Source organism: Chenopodium album, chromosome 26 (genome assembly GCF_948465745.1).
Source record: "Chenopodium album chromosome 26, dcCheAlbu1.1, whole genome shotgun sequence".
Classification (NCBI taxonomy): domain Eukaryota; kingdom Viridiplantae; phylum Streptophyta; class Magnoliopsida; order Caryophyllales; family Amaranthaceae; genus Chenopodium; species Chenopodium album.
In genome coordinates, this window is record NC_137859.1 from 13,142,232 (window position 1) to 13,159,946 (window position 17,715).

The 17,715-nt window shown below is 36.7% G+C and overlaps 2 protein-coding genes and 1 pseudogene across 2 annotated transcripts; all 3 read left to right on the forward strand.

The window, feature by feature from the left end:
• The first annotated feature begins 1,234 nt into the window (after nucleotides 1-1,234).
• Nucleotides 1,235-2,378, forward strand: LOC145616841 (uncharacterized). The gene is made up of 3 exons (XM_081671564.1): nucleotides 1,235-1,573; nucleotides 1,692-2,240; nucleotides 2,310-2,378. The coding sequence occupies exons 1-3, from the start codon at nucleotides 1,235-1,237 to the stop codon at nucleotides 2,376-2,378; spliced, it is 957 nt and encodes a 318-aa protein (XP_081527690.1).
• A 98-nt stretch (nucleotides 2,379-2,476) lies between these two features.
• Nucleotides 2,477-3,884, forward strand: LOC145616843 (uncharacterized; annotated as a pseudogene).
• Nucleotides 3,885-12,906: 9,022 nt separating this feature from the next.
• Nucleotides 12,907-16,811, forward strand: LOC145618178 (wee1-like protein kinase). The gene is made up of 10 exons (XM_081672964.1): nucleotides 12,907-13,142; nucleotides 13,406-13,466; nucleotides 13,591-13,657; nucleotides 14,493-14,756; nucleotides 14,931-14,998; nucleotides 15,097-15,206; nucleotides 15,301-15,341; nucleotides 15,434-15,582; nucleotides 15,933-16,280; nucleotides 16,587-16,811. Exons 1-10 carry the CDS (start codon nucleotides 12,907-12,909, stop codon nucleotides 16,665-16,667), a joined length of 1,425 nt encoding a protein of 474 aa, XP_081529090.1. The 3' UTR covers nucleotides 16,668-16,811.
• The last annotated feature ends 904 nt before the right edge of the window (nucleotides 16,812-17,715 follow it).

A 17,715-nucleotide genomic window follows, 5' to 3' on the forward strand; every position in this document is an offset into this window, starting at 1 on the left:
TCACAATAATAATAATAATAATAATAATAATAATAATAATAATAATAATAATAATAATAATAATACTACCAAAAACAAATAATTACATTAATTATCAAAACTTAATCACAACAACAATTTAAAATAATAAAAACAAGTAAATTAATTAATATTAAACAAACAAACAAAAAAAATGGAAAATGAGGATCCGCCCAAAAAATCCGAAAGTTCCTGGGTGGATCCGCCTAAAATTTCCGGTTCCACCTTGAAACTTCCGGATTTTTTGGGCGGATTTTTTCCAGAAAAAAAAAATTACAGAATGTTCCGACGCATTCTCCGGCGTACGAATGTTCCACTCGTCCATGTTCCATTCGTTCATGCTCCAAGACCCGTCGGAAAAACTTGATTAATTTTTTTTAAAAAAAAAACGATTAAAGGTGGTCGTGGGGACCGATTTGGTGGTCGTGGGGACCGATTTGGTGGACTCGGGATATTCACGTCGTACTACTTTGAGGGGACCGTTTGTTAGAATGTGTCCATGTGGGGAACAAAGTCCATTTTATTATACAACTTGCATAAAGGGCAAATGTGTCCATTCAACTAAAAATGGGAGCGTTAGTATGTAATTTGCGAGCGACGAACAGCAATTCACATATATATAATTAATTAACAAATTACATGAAACTACGTATATATTAAACACATTATTGACCTTGGTTTTAAAAAGTGCGCCTTAGGCGCGCCTAGGCGCAAGGCGAACTCAGGTGCAGCCTGCTGCGCTTTAGCTAATGCAGGCGCAGGTACCTACAAAAGGCGAGCACCTGGTGCGCTTTTCCATGAGGCGCAAGGCGGGCGCCTCATGAGCTTTATAGGGATAGGCGCTGAATACTTAATTAAAAGGCACGTGCTTTCTGTTTTTTTTAAATAAAAAAAAAATTTAAAATACTTAAACAATCGGGGAGAGAGAAAATTCAATAGATCCCCAAATTACAAACCCTAAAATCCTAAATTGAGGAGAGATAAGTCAAGGAAGCCACCACCGATCCACTCGCAGCCACCGGCCGGCCCCTTCGCTGCCACCTGACACTCTGCAGCCGCCGGTCAGAGCTTCAGAGGTATGTTTTCTTCTTCTTTTTTTTCCCTTTTTTTTCTTTTTTCCCTTTTTTCTACTCCACCGTTTTTCTCGTTCACTTCTGAGTTTCTATTTCTTTTCTTTTTTTTTAATTTTTTTTTTATTTTCAGCTTGTTAATATATATGGATAATACCGATTCAAGTACTCCATCCACGGGATCGTCTAACCCTTATGATCCGGGAAGAAAATATGGAAAGGTGGATCCTAATAATAAGAATAATTGGCATTGTAACTTTTGTGCTAAAGTAACTAAGGGAGGGATTTATAGACTAAAACAACACTTAGTTGGAGGATTTAGAAATGTAACTAAGTGCCCAGATTGTCCTGAGCATGTGAGGGAGGAAGTAAAATCTTTTATGCTTAAAAAGGCACAAGCTAAAGCAACTACTCAAATGAATCCACAGTGTGACTATTTTGATATTGTTGGTGATGAGGAAGATGAGGAAGAAGTTGAATGTGAGGTAATGAACACAAAGGGGGGTTCAAAGGGTGGTAGTTCAGGTAAAAAAAAGTAGCAACCCTCCTAAAAAACCAAGACACAAAGGCCCTCTGGATATGTTTGTTACTTTTACTCCTAAGGATGTATTGCAAGGAAGAAAGGAAGATCAAGGAGTTTTTGGAGCTTGTTATAAACAATTAAGGGAGAAAGCTTGTACGGATGTTGCAAGGTGGTTCTTTGATGCTGGAATTCCATTTTATGCAGCTACTTATGATAGCTTCAAAGTGATGTGTGAATCAATTGGGCAATATGGATCTGGTTTCAAGCCACCTAGTATGCATGAGCTAAGAGTTCCTCTTCTTAAGAAGGAAGTCCAAACTACTACTAAGCTAATGGAGGAGCATAAGAAAGAGTGGGCAACCAAAGGATGCTCAATTTTATCAGATGGTTGGCGTGATTCTGTTGCTCAGAAGGATATTATAAACTTTCTTGTTAACTCTCCAAGGGGATCAGTGTTCATTAAATCCATAGATGTTTCAGATATTGTGAAAGATGCAACTTTGTTGTTTAAGTTGCTTGATGACATGGTTGAGGAAATTGGAGAGAAAAATGTGATTCAAGTGGTTACAGACAATGCATCTAATTATGTAGCGGCAGGTAAGAAATTTGATTCAACTCCTTTACTTTTTGTATTTTATTTTTTATTCCTTAATCTCAAGAATAACTTCTATCTATTCTTTTGTTTTAAAATATTTTAGGGAAATTGCTTGAGGCCAAAAGAAAGCATCTTTATTGGACTCCATGTGCGGCACATTGCTTGGATTTGATGTTGGAGGATATTGGAAAAACTCCAAGAGTAAAGAATGCTTTAAAGAAGTGCATGCTTATGAATGGTTATATATATAACCACATACCTCTTGTGAATATGATGAGGAGATTTACCAATCAAAGGAATTTGCATAGGCCCGCCGTCACAAGATTTGCTACTTCATTCATTACACTTGCTCAATATCATAAACACAAGAATGATTTGAGGAAGATGGTGACTTCACAAGAATGGAATGATTCAAAGTGGTCAAAGCAAGCAATGGGAAAGAAAGTACAAAACTACATTTTGCAAGACACTTTTTGGAGGAATGTCATGTATGCCCTTAAGTTGACGGGACCTCTTGTTAAAGTTCTTAGAATTGTTGATGGGGAGAAAAAGCCACCTATGGGCTACATATATGAAGCCATGGATAGGGCTAAGGAGGCTATCCAAAAGAGTTTTGCTTATAGAGAAGATCAATATAGGGATGTTTTTAAGAGCATTGATGAAAGGTGGAATTGCCAACTTCATCGACCTTTGCATGCGGCTGGATACTACCTTAATCCGTCAATTTTCTATGATCAACCCGATGATGTTTGTTGTGAAGAAATTGAGACGGGGTTGTATAATTGTATTGGAAGGTTGGTTCCAGATGTGGAAACTCAAGATAAGATTATGATGGAGTTAGATGCATTCAAAAGTGCTTCCGGACTCTTTGGCCATTTCATGGCTATTAGGCAAAGAAAAACCAAATCACCTGATAAAAGCTATAACTCTAAAGCTTATACATATTTTTAACTTTGAAATATACTTGCAAACTAATTATATTTTTCTTTTTTAAATAGCGGAATGGTGGTCAACTTATGGATCTTCAAGTCCTAATCTCAAAAGCTTTGCCATGAAGGTTCTTAGCCTCACTTGTAGTGCTACCGGTTGTGAAAGAAATTGGGGAGTTTTTCAACATGTATGTACACTTTAAGTTTTACCCTTAATATTATCATGTTTATAGCTCATAACAACCTTTGACTAATAAAGTAAAAATTTATTTTTTTCACAGCTCCATACCAAGAAAAGAAATCGTTTGGCACAAGCTCGTTTAAATGACATGGTCTATGTAAAATATAATCGAGCTTTGCAACGCTGATATGAGAGGCGAAACACCATTGACCCCATTCTTTTGGATGATATTGATGAAAGTAATGAGTGGCTACTTGGGAAAATGGATGAAAACTTGGAGGAAGAACTTGTGTTTGAAGGTGATGACTTGACATGGAGTGTGGTTAGTAAAGCCACCGGGGCTAATGAGCCTTCCTATGCTACTAGAGGGGCATCAAGGGTTAGAAACAATGCTCCATCATCATCTAGAGGGAATAAAGGGAAGGGACCAATGGTGATTGATGATGATGAGCATGATGATGAGAATGATGATAGTGATGATGATGATGATGAGTGGGAGGAGGACATTGGTGAAGATGCGGATAATGAAGATGTTGAAGACTTTGATGTTGATTTGGAGACTCTTTAGTGCTTTAGGAGACCATCCACTACCCTATGTTTGCTTTTCTTTCTCTCTTTTAATTAAACTATGCTAATTATGTCTTACTCTAACTAGTCTTTAAGTACTTGTCTAATACTTTTGCGTTTTAATGAGTTATCGATGATTTTTGTCAAGTTACGCTTCCCTTTATGCATTTATAATAGATGTGATATGTTGCTTTAAGTACAATATTAGTCTAGAAATCATTTGGAGGGTTTTAGGGTCTTAAGGTGCGCCTCGCCTACGAAAGGCGCGCGCCTGAGCCTTGCGCCTAGGCTCCAGGGACCTTTTGGGCCTTGGTGCACCTCACGCCTTTTAAAACCAAGTTATTGACATATATAAATATTGATATTGACAGATTAATTATAATTTTCGGTTTTTTCACCAAATGCCCTTGAACTTTTCAAAAATTCACCAAATGCCCTCAAGTTTTTCAAAATTCACCAAATACTACTTACGTTTGTTAATATTCACACCGTGACATCTTGACGTTAAAGTTCCGTTAGCAATAAAATTCACCAAATGCCCTAACTTTGTTAAATAATTAAACAAAATACCATTATTTTTAGAAGTACAACGTCTAGTTTGAAACTTAAGGAAACTAGCCGTTAGTTTTGATTCTCAACCTTTTTTGCATAAATACTTGATACAAAGCATCCCTCTTATCTGCTTAACCACAAATTTTTAACACCGTGAGTTATCAATATAAATCCCCCTCCTTAATGTATGAGTACTTTTGTGTAAGAGTTGCAAACAAATCTTGTTGAGAATCAAGATTGATAACTCATACATTGAGAAGGATGTTTGCAACTCTTACATAAAAGTACTCATACATTGAGGAGGATGATTTAGATTGATAACTCATGGTGTTAAAAATTTGTGGTTAAGCAAATGAGAGGGATGTTTTGTATCGAGTATTTATGCAAAAAAGGTTGAGAATCAAAACTAACGGCTAGTTTCCTTAAATTTCAAACTAGACGTTGTAGTTCTAAAAATAAGGGTATTTTGTATAATTATTTAACAAAGTTAGGGTATTTGGTGAATTAAATTTTATTGCTAATGGAACTTTAACGTCAGGAGGTCATGGTGTGAATATTAACAAACGTCAGTGGTATTTGGTGAATTTTGAAAAACTTGAGGGTATTTGGTGAATTTTTGAAAAGTTCAAGGGCATTTGGTGAAAAACCCGTATAATTTTATATCATGTTTCTCGTATTATATAATTCTATGTTAAATAACTTATTATATCTTGAATTTTATCTACAAAATAAGTAGGATCAATTGACCCAATTACATTGAACATAGATATGACCATGTCTTTAGCACTAGAACGCTTCCCTCGAGTTAAAGTTGTTCACACATCAGCTGAATTTGAAGGTCAAATTTATATACTGGAACTAAACTATCGGCTCATGTTTGCATGTATTTTTGTTACACTTGAATTCAGAACTAGCACAAGCATTGGCTATGTTTACGCTAAGCTACATTCCTTTATATTTGTATGGAAGACGCACATAATATTTGTACTTTTGTATATCTGCTGCATTTTGTCCGTCCGTCGAGTTGGTTTACTTGAGCAATGCAAAGTGTTTTCCTAGTTTGCTCATGGAGGATATCTTCCAATAGAATTTTCTTTTGTACTAATGATCACCATGTTCACATAATAAATTATGCTTATAGGAAGACTTACTATTATGAGCTCGATAACAAGGTTTCGATTGAGAAACTTACAATGGTAGTCGATCAGCATAACTAGCTTGTGTCATGTTCCGGACATAGCTATTTTCTACTCAGAGCTTGTCCATGGCATCCCTTTAGGACTTTGACACAATGTCATACTTTTGAAGCTTAGAGTTTGGATGATGATATGAATAAGCAAACTTCCACTAATGTGAATTCTCTAAATGTTATAATTAGAACATGTGAAATAGAATTTGGAGGTGGAAGAGTAATTTGGCTATGAAGAATTATAATCATGTAAACACTAATAACAATCATGAAACAAAAGGAAGTATTTTTTCTATATATGTAATATATATGTAATATATGTAATATATATGTAATTATATGAAACTACGTATATATTAAACACATTATTAACACATATAATTATTGGTATTAATAGATTAATTATAATTTTATATCATGTTTCTCGTATTATATAATTCTATGTTAAATAACTTATTATATCTTGAATTTTATCTACAACCCAATTACATTGAACATAGATCTGACCATAACTTTAACTCTAGAACGCTTCCCTCGAGTTAAAGTCGTTCACACATCAGCTAAATTTGAAGGCCAAGTTTATATGCCGGAACTCAACTATCGGCTCATGTTTGCATGTATTTTTGTTACACTTGGATTCAGAACTAGCACAAGCATTGGCTATGTTTACGCTAAGCTACATTCCTTAATATTTGTATGAAAGACGCACATAATACTTGTACTTCTATATATCTACTGCATTTTGTTCGTCCGTCGAGTTGGTTTACTTGAGCAATGCAAAGTGCTCTCCTAGTTTGCTCATGGAGGATATCTTCCAGTAGAATTTTCTTTTGTGCTAATGATCACCATGTTCACATATAGAACTATGCTTATAAGAAGACTTACTATTATGAGCTTGATAACAAGGTTTCGATTGAGGAATTTACAATGGTAGTCGATCAGCATAACTAGCTTGTGTCATGTTCCGGACATGGCTATTTCTACTCAGAGCTCGTCCATGACATCCCCTTTAGGACCTTTACACAATGTCATACTTTTGAAGCTTTAAAGTTTGGATGATGATATGAATAAGCAAACTTCCACTAATGTATATTCTCTAAGTGTTATAATTAGAATAGGTGAAGTACGTAAACTTTAGAAGTGGAAGAGTAACTTGGCTATGAAGACTCAAGGAGACTCCGAGGAAAGTTAAAGAGAATAGAAGAAGAGTTACTCGATGGAACTAATTGAGTTCCCTAACAGGAACATGAAGAGAAGCTTTCTAACAAGAGCTTGGCTGGAGTAGCTTGACTTGGTCTACGTTGAAGACAACAAGTTCCATGAGAACTTGGCCTGCGAAGTTCAACAAAGAGCTAGAGATTGAAGGATAACAGGATCTTAATTTTGGACTGCGTGTAAAGCCCAAGTATCCTTAACCTACAAAAATTGACGAAACAATCTAGCTAGAATATAAGTTTATGTTAAGTCTAGCTTTCTAAGGATTGTTGTAAGTATGTTGGGTTAGTTTATGCATGGAATCTATTAGAAGCGTGGCATAGCTTGACAAGTCTTAAAAATGGAAAGTTTATAAAAGATAAGTTTTAATTTATGAAAAGATTTTCCTGGATTATTCTATTTGCTTTCTTATCCCTAAAGAGAGACAAGACAAAAGTGGTGGTGTACTTTTCTCAATAGAGTTTTTGTGCACTCCTAGCCTATCATACGGGTTTCCGCCTCTCAAGATTGTTTTTATTTATTAAGGCTTTCCTTCCTGTCTCTTTGTCTTCCATTACGTTAGTAAGTCTATAGGTGAACATAGATAGGTTACTTTTTAAGGAGTCAACCAAGCTAGTTCTTTTCAAGCCTTACAGCTAGTGAGATAAATCAAAGAGCTCAATCAAGAGCAGGAGGTATGTAGTCGCTTATTAGAAGCTTAAAGAAAGAGCAAATCAAATGAATGGGAAAGGTAAGATAACGAAAAAAGATCTTCTCGTCCAAGCTAGCAAATTAGATTTTCTCTCTTGAATGGAAGAACAGCAAGAGACAGGGCTAAGAGTGATGTCTAACTTTCCGTAATTCTAACTTCAGTGAGCAGACGAAATGATTTTATCTTATAGAATCTGGTTTTACAAATCATTACCTTTTCATGATTATATCTTTGTTAAGTTTTCTACAAAGATTTTCTTTACGAAATGATTTATTTACAAACGTGTGATTATGAAAACGACAGTTTATAATTCTATCTTTTGAAAACCCTACTTTACATACAAGTGCATCTAGTATATAAAGTAGAATTCATAATTTACACAATTTGTGAGTTTATGCATGAAGAATCTGAAGAGAGCTCTAAAAGTGTAAGTCTACTAAGTCTAAACTTTGTCATATTAGTTTCGGATTCCATGTGTAGCTTTCCTATCACATATTAGAAGTCAAGTGTTTGTATCAGTTTGGTTTGGCTGAGTGATTAGCTTTCAGCATACAGATTGTAGGCTTCAAGATTGATGTCGAGTAAGAAAGTACTCAGGGGAGTGCGGAGTGAATCTAAGTCAGGGACTTAGGTTGGGTAGAATAGCGTTCTACTGTGTAGCAAGTTCAGTTTGAAACTTGTGAGTAAATCTGATTATAATAGGTTGTAACTAGCTAGGATAGTGAATAGATTTGGTGATTGAAATCCCTTAGAGGGTCGAGGTTTTACTTCCCGTTGGGCCTTGGAAGATTTCCTTGTAAAGTCTTGTGTGCATTGCTAAGTTCCTTTCTATTCTGTATTTAGTCACTAGAAACCCACACACAATTCACTCCTCGTCTTGTAGTGTTCGTCTTAACTAACACATACTCTCTATATCTGCATTATCCCGAACATACTAATGTAAGGATGCCTAATTCCAGACCATCTCAGACCTGCCCCTTTATACAATGTCTTGTTTTCCATATACCATGACTTCTAGCTTTACATTCTGAGAAATTCTCCTTGGTACACTTTAGATTTATAAAATTCTCCGTGGTAAACAAAGTTTTATGAAATTATCTTTGGTACTCATAAACATTTTAGACTTGAACTTCATCCAAAGCGCTAGTGTCACTTGCTATATGCTAAAAACACTTTGATCAATGGACTGCCTAATCAAACCAACAACATTTCGATTAAGCAACTTCCAAGCAGCAACATCCTTGACACTTGATCTAGCCTCATCAAAATTGGTTCACGCAAATTCTTTATGTACTAAATGATATCTATCTTTCTCGTTTTCCATACAGAGTAATTACTCTTCCCCTGTTTCTTTATAGTTGCAACACTTCTCTTTTCACGTTTGTTGATGCATAATTTGAATCGTTAATATATTTAATTACCAATATGTAAAAATTATAAACATTTGATATTAAAATAGTATAAATCGAGACGAATCTAACAAAAACTCATATGACTATATGTTTGCATAGCTATAATCATCATACCAAAGCTAGTCAAAGTGGAGCTCATGAATGTAAAATTCAAACTGTTACAACTATTAAAAAAACGAAGGAAGTATGGTTCAAGTAAATCACTTCATGTACAACCTTTTCATCCATTATGCAACAACACAAAAATATAACAATAGAACCACGACTTAATCTAACACCAGCTTATTGGGAAAGAAGCACATACAATGCACAATTGTAGGTCGAAGTACAATGGTCTTATTTCCTAATGTGTTGTAGAATGGGAAAGTCACTAACAACCTCGATCAAACACAATATACACACCAATAAGCTATTCTAAATCTCCCAAATGCAATAAATAAAGCACACCAAAATGTAGGTGCGAACGCAATATAGAAAAATCACAATTACCATAAGCCAACACCAAACCCTTTCACTAATCAATAAATAATTAATGGTACACCAAATAATCCTTCTCTAATAAACATTGTTAGACGCTCTACAAAATCAAACATGTCTGGAACAAACCATTCTCCATGTACATCACTAACAAGTGGATAAATTCAACTAGGAACAGATTATGACTGGAAACGTATACTCCCTCCGTGTTTTAATAAGTGTTACACTTACCATGTCCGGCCGTGTTTTAATAAGTATTACACTTCCTTTATTGGCAAAAAGCTACATTAAAATATTATATTTCTCTCCTTTCATGGTCCCCACTACAAACCCACTACTATTTTTTTATTATATCTTTCCTCTCACATTCATTACTTTTCAATAAACTATTAATCTCACTATCTTTCTTTTACAATTTTTTAATACTTCAACTACCCCACTTACCTCTTATTATATTTAAGTCAATTAAATTACCTAAAACTATGTAACAACGGTCACACTGTAACACTTATTAAAACACGGAGGGAGTAACCAACATTTCGAGCACAAAATGAGGAAAATTTGTTAATTACTACCTTTAAAAGGGGTCTTTGTGAATTACTACCCCTAAAAAAAGTTGTTAATTACTACCCCTAAAACTTATCATTCTAGTGATTGCTACCCTTTTTCCCTAATCAGCCCCTAAGTAGGTTATTTAATCTCTTAATGATATCATTATCCGACTTGTTTTGGGTGTTTTTGTCCCTCGGGAGAGTTACAGCTCAGAGACTGGTTCCAACGAAGCCGTCTGTACCTGCAAAACAACGGAACTTCGGAGGTCCGCCTCCGAAGATTAAGTTAGTATCGAGTCGGAGTAGAAAGATGCGGAAAATAAGGTGTCTTCTCGGATTCCGAGATCATGTGTCTGTCTGTTTCTTGAGAGTGACAGATGGTGTAATGATTGGAACGTGCCCCAATAAATGGGGGAGTCTCCCTATTCATAGGGTCCTAGAAAGGTATGCCCTCCCCTAGGGCTTGATGACCTAGGGATTAGGGCAGCGCCGTTTTTAGGGCTCCTTGGGATTTGGGCCTTAAAGGCCGCCATTCCCAGGGGGCTATATCTGCGCGACACGTGTAGTCATTTGGGATGTCCATTTGGGTGCCCCTTCCAGTGACACGTGTCACACTCTTATTGGGCCATTTGGCGGGGTAGAAATACCCAAATCATTTGCCCCTCACAAGGGTGACGTGGCTTGCCACGTGACGCCTATGACAGGTGTCGGCTTGAGAGTGGTTAAAATTTTTAACCGTTTACCATGGGTGAATCAAAGGGTTTTTACCCTAGATTCTTTACCCTTTCTATTAATAGGGGTTGACCCCCCCATAATTCACACGTTTGCGAATCTTTGAGAGAATCCAGAGTTTTTGACTACTGATGAGAACTTTTGTCATTTTCTTGCAAGCATCCGACAGACGTCACCAAGACCGCCTGTAAAGCAGACGTCGCAACATTTCAACCGTCTCTCATTACTCTCTAAAGGTAACCGCCTGCTTCCTTTTCTTTTTTACTTTGCTTTTTCTTTTTTTTTTTTCAAAAATGGTTCCCAAACGCACACGGCACGGCCTAGGGTAGTGATCAGCCGGTCACCGGGGACGGCTGAATCTAGAACTAGGGGTGCCGAAGGCTCGTTCTTGGAATCCCCTTTGCGAACTTCTCCGAATCCGACCGTATCTGTGTATGTGCAGGACACCATGGCCGGAACGAAGAGAACAAGTAGGACATACCATCCGAATGGTTCTTGGCACCATTCGGAAGGCTCAATTGTATATTCAGAAGGCTCCATTAGGGCGCCTGTAAATGAACTGTACGACCATCCTCCTAGTCCTTCTGTTGACCTTCCTCTAGATCAATCACACAACAATTCATCAAGTTCCATTAGTACCCCCGGCTCCTCAATTTTGGAGGAGTCGGAGAACGAGCAAATCCCCGAGTCGTCTGGACAGGCGTCGGATGAGAGACTGGGGAAGGACACTGCTGGCACCAGTCGACGGGCCCCCAACTTTGATGAGAGTTTCGATGACGATACTTCTTCGTCATCTTCTGATAGCGCCTCCCTTGACTCGGAGGAGGCGAAGGCTGGGCGAGGCGTCTGCCTCGCGCCCCCTGGAGAATGCCCCATACTATGTGCATGTTCCTGCGGGCAGGCGGGAAACTATGAAGAGTGACTTGGCTAAGTTCAAGTTAAAGCATGTCATGGGACATGGATACATTATCTCGGTGCCGTATGCTATAGATACAGTCGTCTGGCCAGAGACAGCTATCATGACGAATGATTCGGCTGCTACGAGGCAGCCATGCAGGCTGGTCTGTGCTTCCCTCTCCATCTGGTCGTGGAGAGGATCTTGGATAGATACCAACTAGTTATATGGCAACTTGTCCCAAACTCTTGGGTTAATATTATTGGCTATGTTGCCGCATGTGAGATGCTGTGGGTGGATCCCAGCTTAGAGGCATTCGCCCACATGCACTACTTAAAGTTTGCATGTGGGCACGAGACCTAACCTAGTTGTTATAATAAAATAAAGTTTGCAGCTAGATTATGACTTTTTTTTTTATTTTTTTTTATAAAATCTCAAGTACACATCCTAAAATATCTAAGGGGACACTTAGGCCCTGTCTTTTGAGCTGCTCTGCTCTGTCCTGATCTGCTGAAATCTGCTCTACTCGTATAATTGGTATAATTGTCCAAACATTATTCATTAAAAAAACTTGTACATATTAATGAGGGTATACATATAAATACACATTTTGAAGGGTATAATAGACATAACACTATTCATAAGAGTAATCTTGTAGTTTTTATAAGAGCACTCTCATTCATGGGCAAAAAAATGCCCATGAGGAGAATTTAATGGTAAAAATGCTAAAAATGTTATCCCACTCATGAGCAAAAAAAAATATGCCCATGAGGAGATTACCAAATGCCCATAGGAATGGCAAAAATAAATTGCTACAGTACCTATGGGCCCATGAGTGTTTGTGAGAGAAAATATAGGAGAGATGGTGGTGTGGTTTTTTTTTTTTTGTTTAGCCCATGAGTGTGGGAAGAGTTCTTAAATAAAATGCCCATAAGAAAAAATGGAAAAGAGGAGTGAGAAAGTTAGTAGAGAGAGTGACATTTTTATTTTTTGCCCATGAGTGAGAGTGGTCTAAGGTAGGGAAAAAATAAATAAAATTACGAGTATTCAACATCCGTGTACTGCACGAGATTTAACCTAGTTTTCACTAAAATCTTTACAATACAAAAAAAAAAAAAAAAAAAAAAAAAAAATCCCACTAAAACGACAAAAGTCAGAAAAAGCTCACTCCATCTCAAGTTCTCAACAATCAACTCACCACTGACAGTCCCTCACACCCCGCGCAAATTCAAAATCATTTTCATTTTCAGTATTTTCACCAAAACCAAAAAACCCTTCTCTTCCATTTTCATTCTCCATTCCCAGAAAAATGAAGAAGAGAGGTCAAAGGAGAAACCCAGCTAGAGAGAGAAAACAACCCAAACTTTCTCTCACTAGACCTCTCGAATCACTACTCTCTCGTCGTCCTCCTTCTATAAAGCAACACCTCCAAATTCACGATTCTTCTAACAATGATCCACAATCTGATTCTTCTAAGCTCGCTATCAATGCCGCTGATGCCTCCGATTTTGGTTCTACCGAAATTCTTAGTCAGGATTTCTTTTGGTATAGCTCGTTTTTTGATTTTATTGATTATTTATTATTAAAGTTAATTCCTTTAATTTATTGGTTAATTGGGTTTTGTTCTATGATGATTGTGCTTTTAATGGGTATTTGAGGTTCTATTGGGTTGTTTTATTGTTGATTTTTATTGGGTATTGGTTTAATTAGGTTAGGGTTTAGTTGATAGGAGTATTTTTGCGTTGTTGATTGAATTTGTATTGGTAATTGGGATTTTGAAGTGATTTTGTTTTTTGGGTTGTTTGCAGCACACCTGATTATACTACTCCGGAATGTCAGAATTTATTTGTTGATTTTGATGCCAATAAGGTGAGTACTGATGCTTGGCAATTGTAGCAATTTCAAGGTTGTTTTTTTTTTTTTTTTGTTTAAAATTTTATTCTACTTTGTCTTTGGTGTGATGGAGAATTGGGCATTTTGATTCTGTTGGCAGGAACACATTTCATGTCCGGCTTCACCGGAGAAGTTGAAGACTATCAAGAGTAGAAGATTAAAGCAAGGTGATTGCGTTCTATGCAAGTTTATAGCATTACATTGGACTTTTTTTTGTTCTTTCTAAATTTAGTAAAAAATTCTGTCTTAGTCATTTGATGGAGGTTGTTTTCTTAGCTTGATATTAGTTTATGATGAAGTTTGTCTTGAAGCACACTAGCTCCTTTTGTTAGTGGCATGGTCGGCATGGTCATCTCTCGATTGTATTTGCAAATATAGTTGAGGGCTTTGCAAGATAATAATGTGTTGAATGCATTGTTGGGTTCCTTCTCTTGTACTTATCAACGTTATATTTAGAAAGTGTTCTTGAAGTGGCTTAAAACAATGGTCTTTTTGAAGTCTTTGTTATTAATGGGCAAAATGCTTGTCTAGACCTTCATCTGGCAATGGTGGAATCCAATTTATTGTTGTAAACTTGTAACAATTGCCCGACCAATTATTATTGGATTTTCGTGTTTTGATTGCTTGGAATGGGGGGCTGCTGCTTGACTCTCTACCCATGTGTTTTAAAAAGATCTGCTTCCTGCTTCCATGTACTTTTTGTTTCGAACTAATAATGTGGTCATTAATGCACTTCTTTCATTCACAACTTTGGCTGTCAATTTGGTTTGTAAAAATGTGAAACTATCCTTGTCAATTGGGTTTCTAAAGGCTTTCAAAAAGAAATGTATGGCTCATTTGTTTTCCTTTTTGTAGTTTTGAATGGTCCATTTATTTAGTTTGTTTGATTTCATTATATCTATTTACTCTATTTAGCATCTTTAGTTCTTTACTAACTTTTCACTTGCAAGCTCAATATATTTCTTAATACCTTTATCACTGAGCTTTTCATAATCTCAACAGATGGCAGCTTTGTAAAATCTCCAGCTTCTATGTTGGATCATCAACAGGCAGTAGAACTTGCAAATGATACAAATTATGTAAATGAAAACAAGACAGGAAAAACCACAGATACTGCATTGGGAAATGGTCCTAGTTATGTTCAACAGTCAGCAATTGCTTTACGCTGCCGTGTTATGCCACCACCCTGTTTAAAGAACCCTTATATAAAGGATGCTGTGGAAATGGATGCGGATCCATTTGGAAGTTGGAGAACAAAGTGTTCAGGTTTTTCCTTTTGTTGACTCTTTAGTTGCTTCTTACTTCCATCTATATGGTCCTTTTTGGTCTCTAAAGTTTACGCACTAGCCTTTTGAAGCTCTTTTAATATGTGGAAGCTCTCTTGGTTAAATGGTGCTTATATTATGAGTATTGAGTTTAATTTTGTACATTTATGTTTAGGTTATCTCTCTGCATCTGCTGGTGCTGAAAGCATGTCACGCTACCGTACGGACTTCCAAGAAATAGAGGTATTGTCAGCACTCAGCAGTTGACAGATGTTATGCAAATACTAAATTGCAAATGAAAGTAAGCTTGAAATAATACTGAGTTTATTCCTTGTTCTCAGCAAATTGGAAATGGAAATTTCAGTCATGTATATAAAGTCCTGAAGAGAATTGATGGTTGCCTCTATGCTGTAAAACGTAGCACTAAGCAATTGTGCCTAGATACAGAAAGGTATATTCACTTTTGTTAAATTCTGAAGTAATTCACTTGTCTGATTGTCTATCCTTTTTAACCCGCAACTGCTTTTTTGAACTGTCTACTGCAGGCGGAAAGCTTTGATGGAAGTTCAAGCACTAGCTGCTCTAGGTTTGTCAAATAAGACCTGTCTCAAAGATGCTGGCTATTTTTTCATTGTTGACTTTGATTAATGGTCTGAAAGATAATGTCACTTGGTGCAGGATTTCACGAAAATATAGTTGCTTATCACACTTCCTGGTTTGAAAATGAGCAACTGTATATACAAATGGAGCTTTGTGACTATAGTCTTTCCAGTTATAATACATCTTGCTCGCTTACTGAGGAAGAAGTTTTGGAGGTTTTTTTACAGGTAGTCTTTTCTTCTGACTCTTGTCTCTACAATGTTGCCATGCTCCTAGGTTAAATTGATGAGCTATCCAACCTGACATGATTGCCTCTTTGAACTGAAATTCTGGTGTTATTTTCATGATTAAGTTGCATAAAATGAATTTTATCTCATACATTGGTATAGTTTGAATTTACCATTCACCCTGCAACTGTGCACAACACCTTTCTTGAAACTTCAAAAATAATTTTGCTTTGGGTATTATTTATGTTAATCTTTCTTCAACTGATCTTTGTATGTTCTTTTGGTGGCTTGTTGGAATTCTAGTAAGATTATTCCTTGTACTTCCACATTCCTAAAACTTGTGTTTGCAGATCGCCAGAGCATTGCAATACATACATGCAGGAGGAATTGCTCATTTAGATGTAAAGCCAGAGAACATTTATGTCAAAAATGGTGGCTATAAGCTCGGTGACTTTGGTTGTGCCACACTGCTAGATAATAGTCTTCCCATTGAAGAAGGTGATGCACGCTATATGCCTCAAGAAATCTTGAATGAGAAGTATAATCAACTTGATAAAGTTGATATATTTTCACTGGGAGTTTCTATCTATGAGCTTTTGCGAGGGTCATTGTTGCCAGACGCAGTACATCAACTTTTGAGGGAGGGGAAACTACCACTGCTTCCTAGCAATTCACTGCTGTTACAAAACTTGATCAAGGTATACTCTCTCAACTTTAAGTGCACTTTTGAAGTTTCCTTTTCCAATTTTTCCCTTGTTAATCAAACGAAATAAATATACAAAGTATCATGCTAATAGTACTGATCACCTTGAGCTCAACGTATTTTCTTATAGTGGATAACCTGCAGGAAATTTGAATAAAACCCTATAATTCTAAGTTACTACTCTTACTAGAAAGTGACAATTGGAGATAGATTTGATCCCAAGTACTTTTATCAAGTGTATTAATTGAAAATGAAGTGATTATTTGTAACAATGTATGATGGTTTGCACATAATTTGACAGCTCATGGTGGATCCAGATCCAACTAGGCGACCTTCTGCTAGAGAACTGGTAAAAAACCCAATTTTCACCAGAATATTGTAAACAAGTGTTTCCAAGTATGATAATTTTGGATGGTTAAGGTTTCTCATAAGACCTGCTGCGAAAGAAGGCCAAGCATATATAAAGCTTCTAGGATTACAGCCCCTGAATACGAGTCCAGAAATACTAATCATGAATCTAATTTTACTGTCGGTTATCTATCATTGAATGCACCAATTTTTGCCTTCATGTATGGTGCACATTTTGTAAATGTATGAATATTGACAATTGCTTATGTAATGAGGGGGCCTGTTACATCTTTGTTGATGTTTTTTGGCCGTGATATTGATGGAAACTGACTTTTGGGCAACATATCTATATGGTTTTTCCCTTATCATAACAATATAATGATTTATGAAGCGTAATAATCTGAATTTCATAGTTCATACAACTGGAAACTGGCACAATGAGACCACCAGTCCAGCAACCAGCACAACATACAGGTACTGTAATTGCAGTACCAACGACAGTAGGCCATAAGCTCTTAGCAGCCTATAGGTGTCTGTTTCTTAAGCTTCCTTGGTGCATATGGCACAGCCAAATGAATTATATAGCTCATCCTATCTGCATCCCAAACCACGGCAATTGTGTTAGCTTCTCCTTGTGTGATCCAATGACCACCATCCATTTGAATTTCAGCAGCTCACATCAAGAATAATGACACACAAAACATGACGCCTTGCAAGTGGTTTAGATTTTTTTTTTTTTTTTTTTTTTTTTTTGCTTTTTCGAGCATCAACTTGTGCTTGAGCATCAGTTTTGCTGCTAAATAAATTTGAAAGGTACCTCAGGGTCAAGATTTTAACTCAAAGTTAATTATGTCCAATACATATACGGAAGTAATCCCAAACAAAAGGAGTATAAGAATACAGTACATGCGTAGATTGTTATCTGTTATACGTAGAGCTGTCAATTCGGGTAAATGGGTCGGGTTTGAGTCGGGTTTGTGTGGGTCGGGTCATCTCGGGTCGGGTCAATACGGGTTCGGGTCATCTCGGGTCGGGTCAATACGGGTTAATGTAAGGACCTATGTGGGGGGTTCGGGTTGGGT

Coding starts and splice junctions, on each gene's coding strand:
- LOC145618178 (XM_081672964.1), top strand. CDS start 12,907: ATGAAGAAGAGAGGTCAAAGGAGAAACCCAGCTAGAGAGAGAAAACAA. Junction 13,143..13,405: donor CTTAGTCAGGATTTCTTTTG/GTATAGCTCGTT, acceptor GGTTGTTTGCAG/CACACCTGATTATACTACTC. Junction 15,583..15,932: donor TTTTGGAGGTTTTTTTACAG/GTAGTCTTTTCT, acceptor TTGTGTTTGCAG/ATCGCCAGAGCATTGCAATA.
- LOC145616841 (XM_081671564.1), top strand. CDS start 1,235: ATGGATAATACCGATTCAAGTACTCCATCCACGGGATCGTCTAACCCT. Junction 1,574..1,691: donor AGGAAGAAGTTGAATGTGAG/GTAATGAACACA, acceptor TTTACTCCTAAG/GATGTATTGCAAGGAAGAAA. Junction 2,241..2,309: donor ATTCAACTCCTTTACTTTTT/GTATTTTATTTT, acceptor AAAATATTTTAG/GGAAATTGCTTGAGGCCAAA.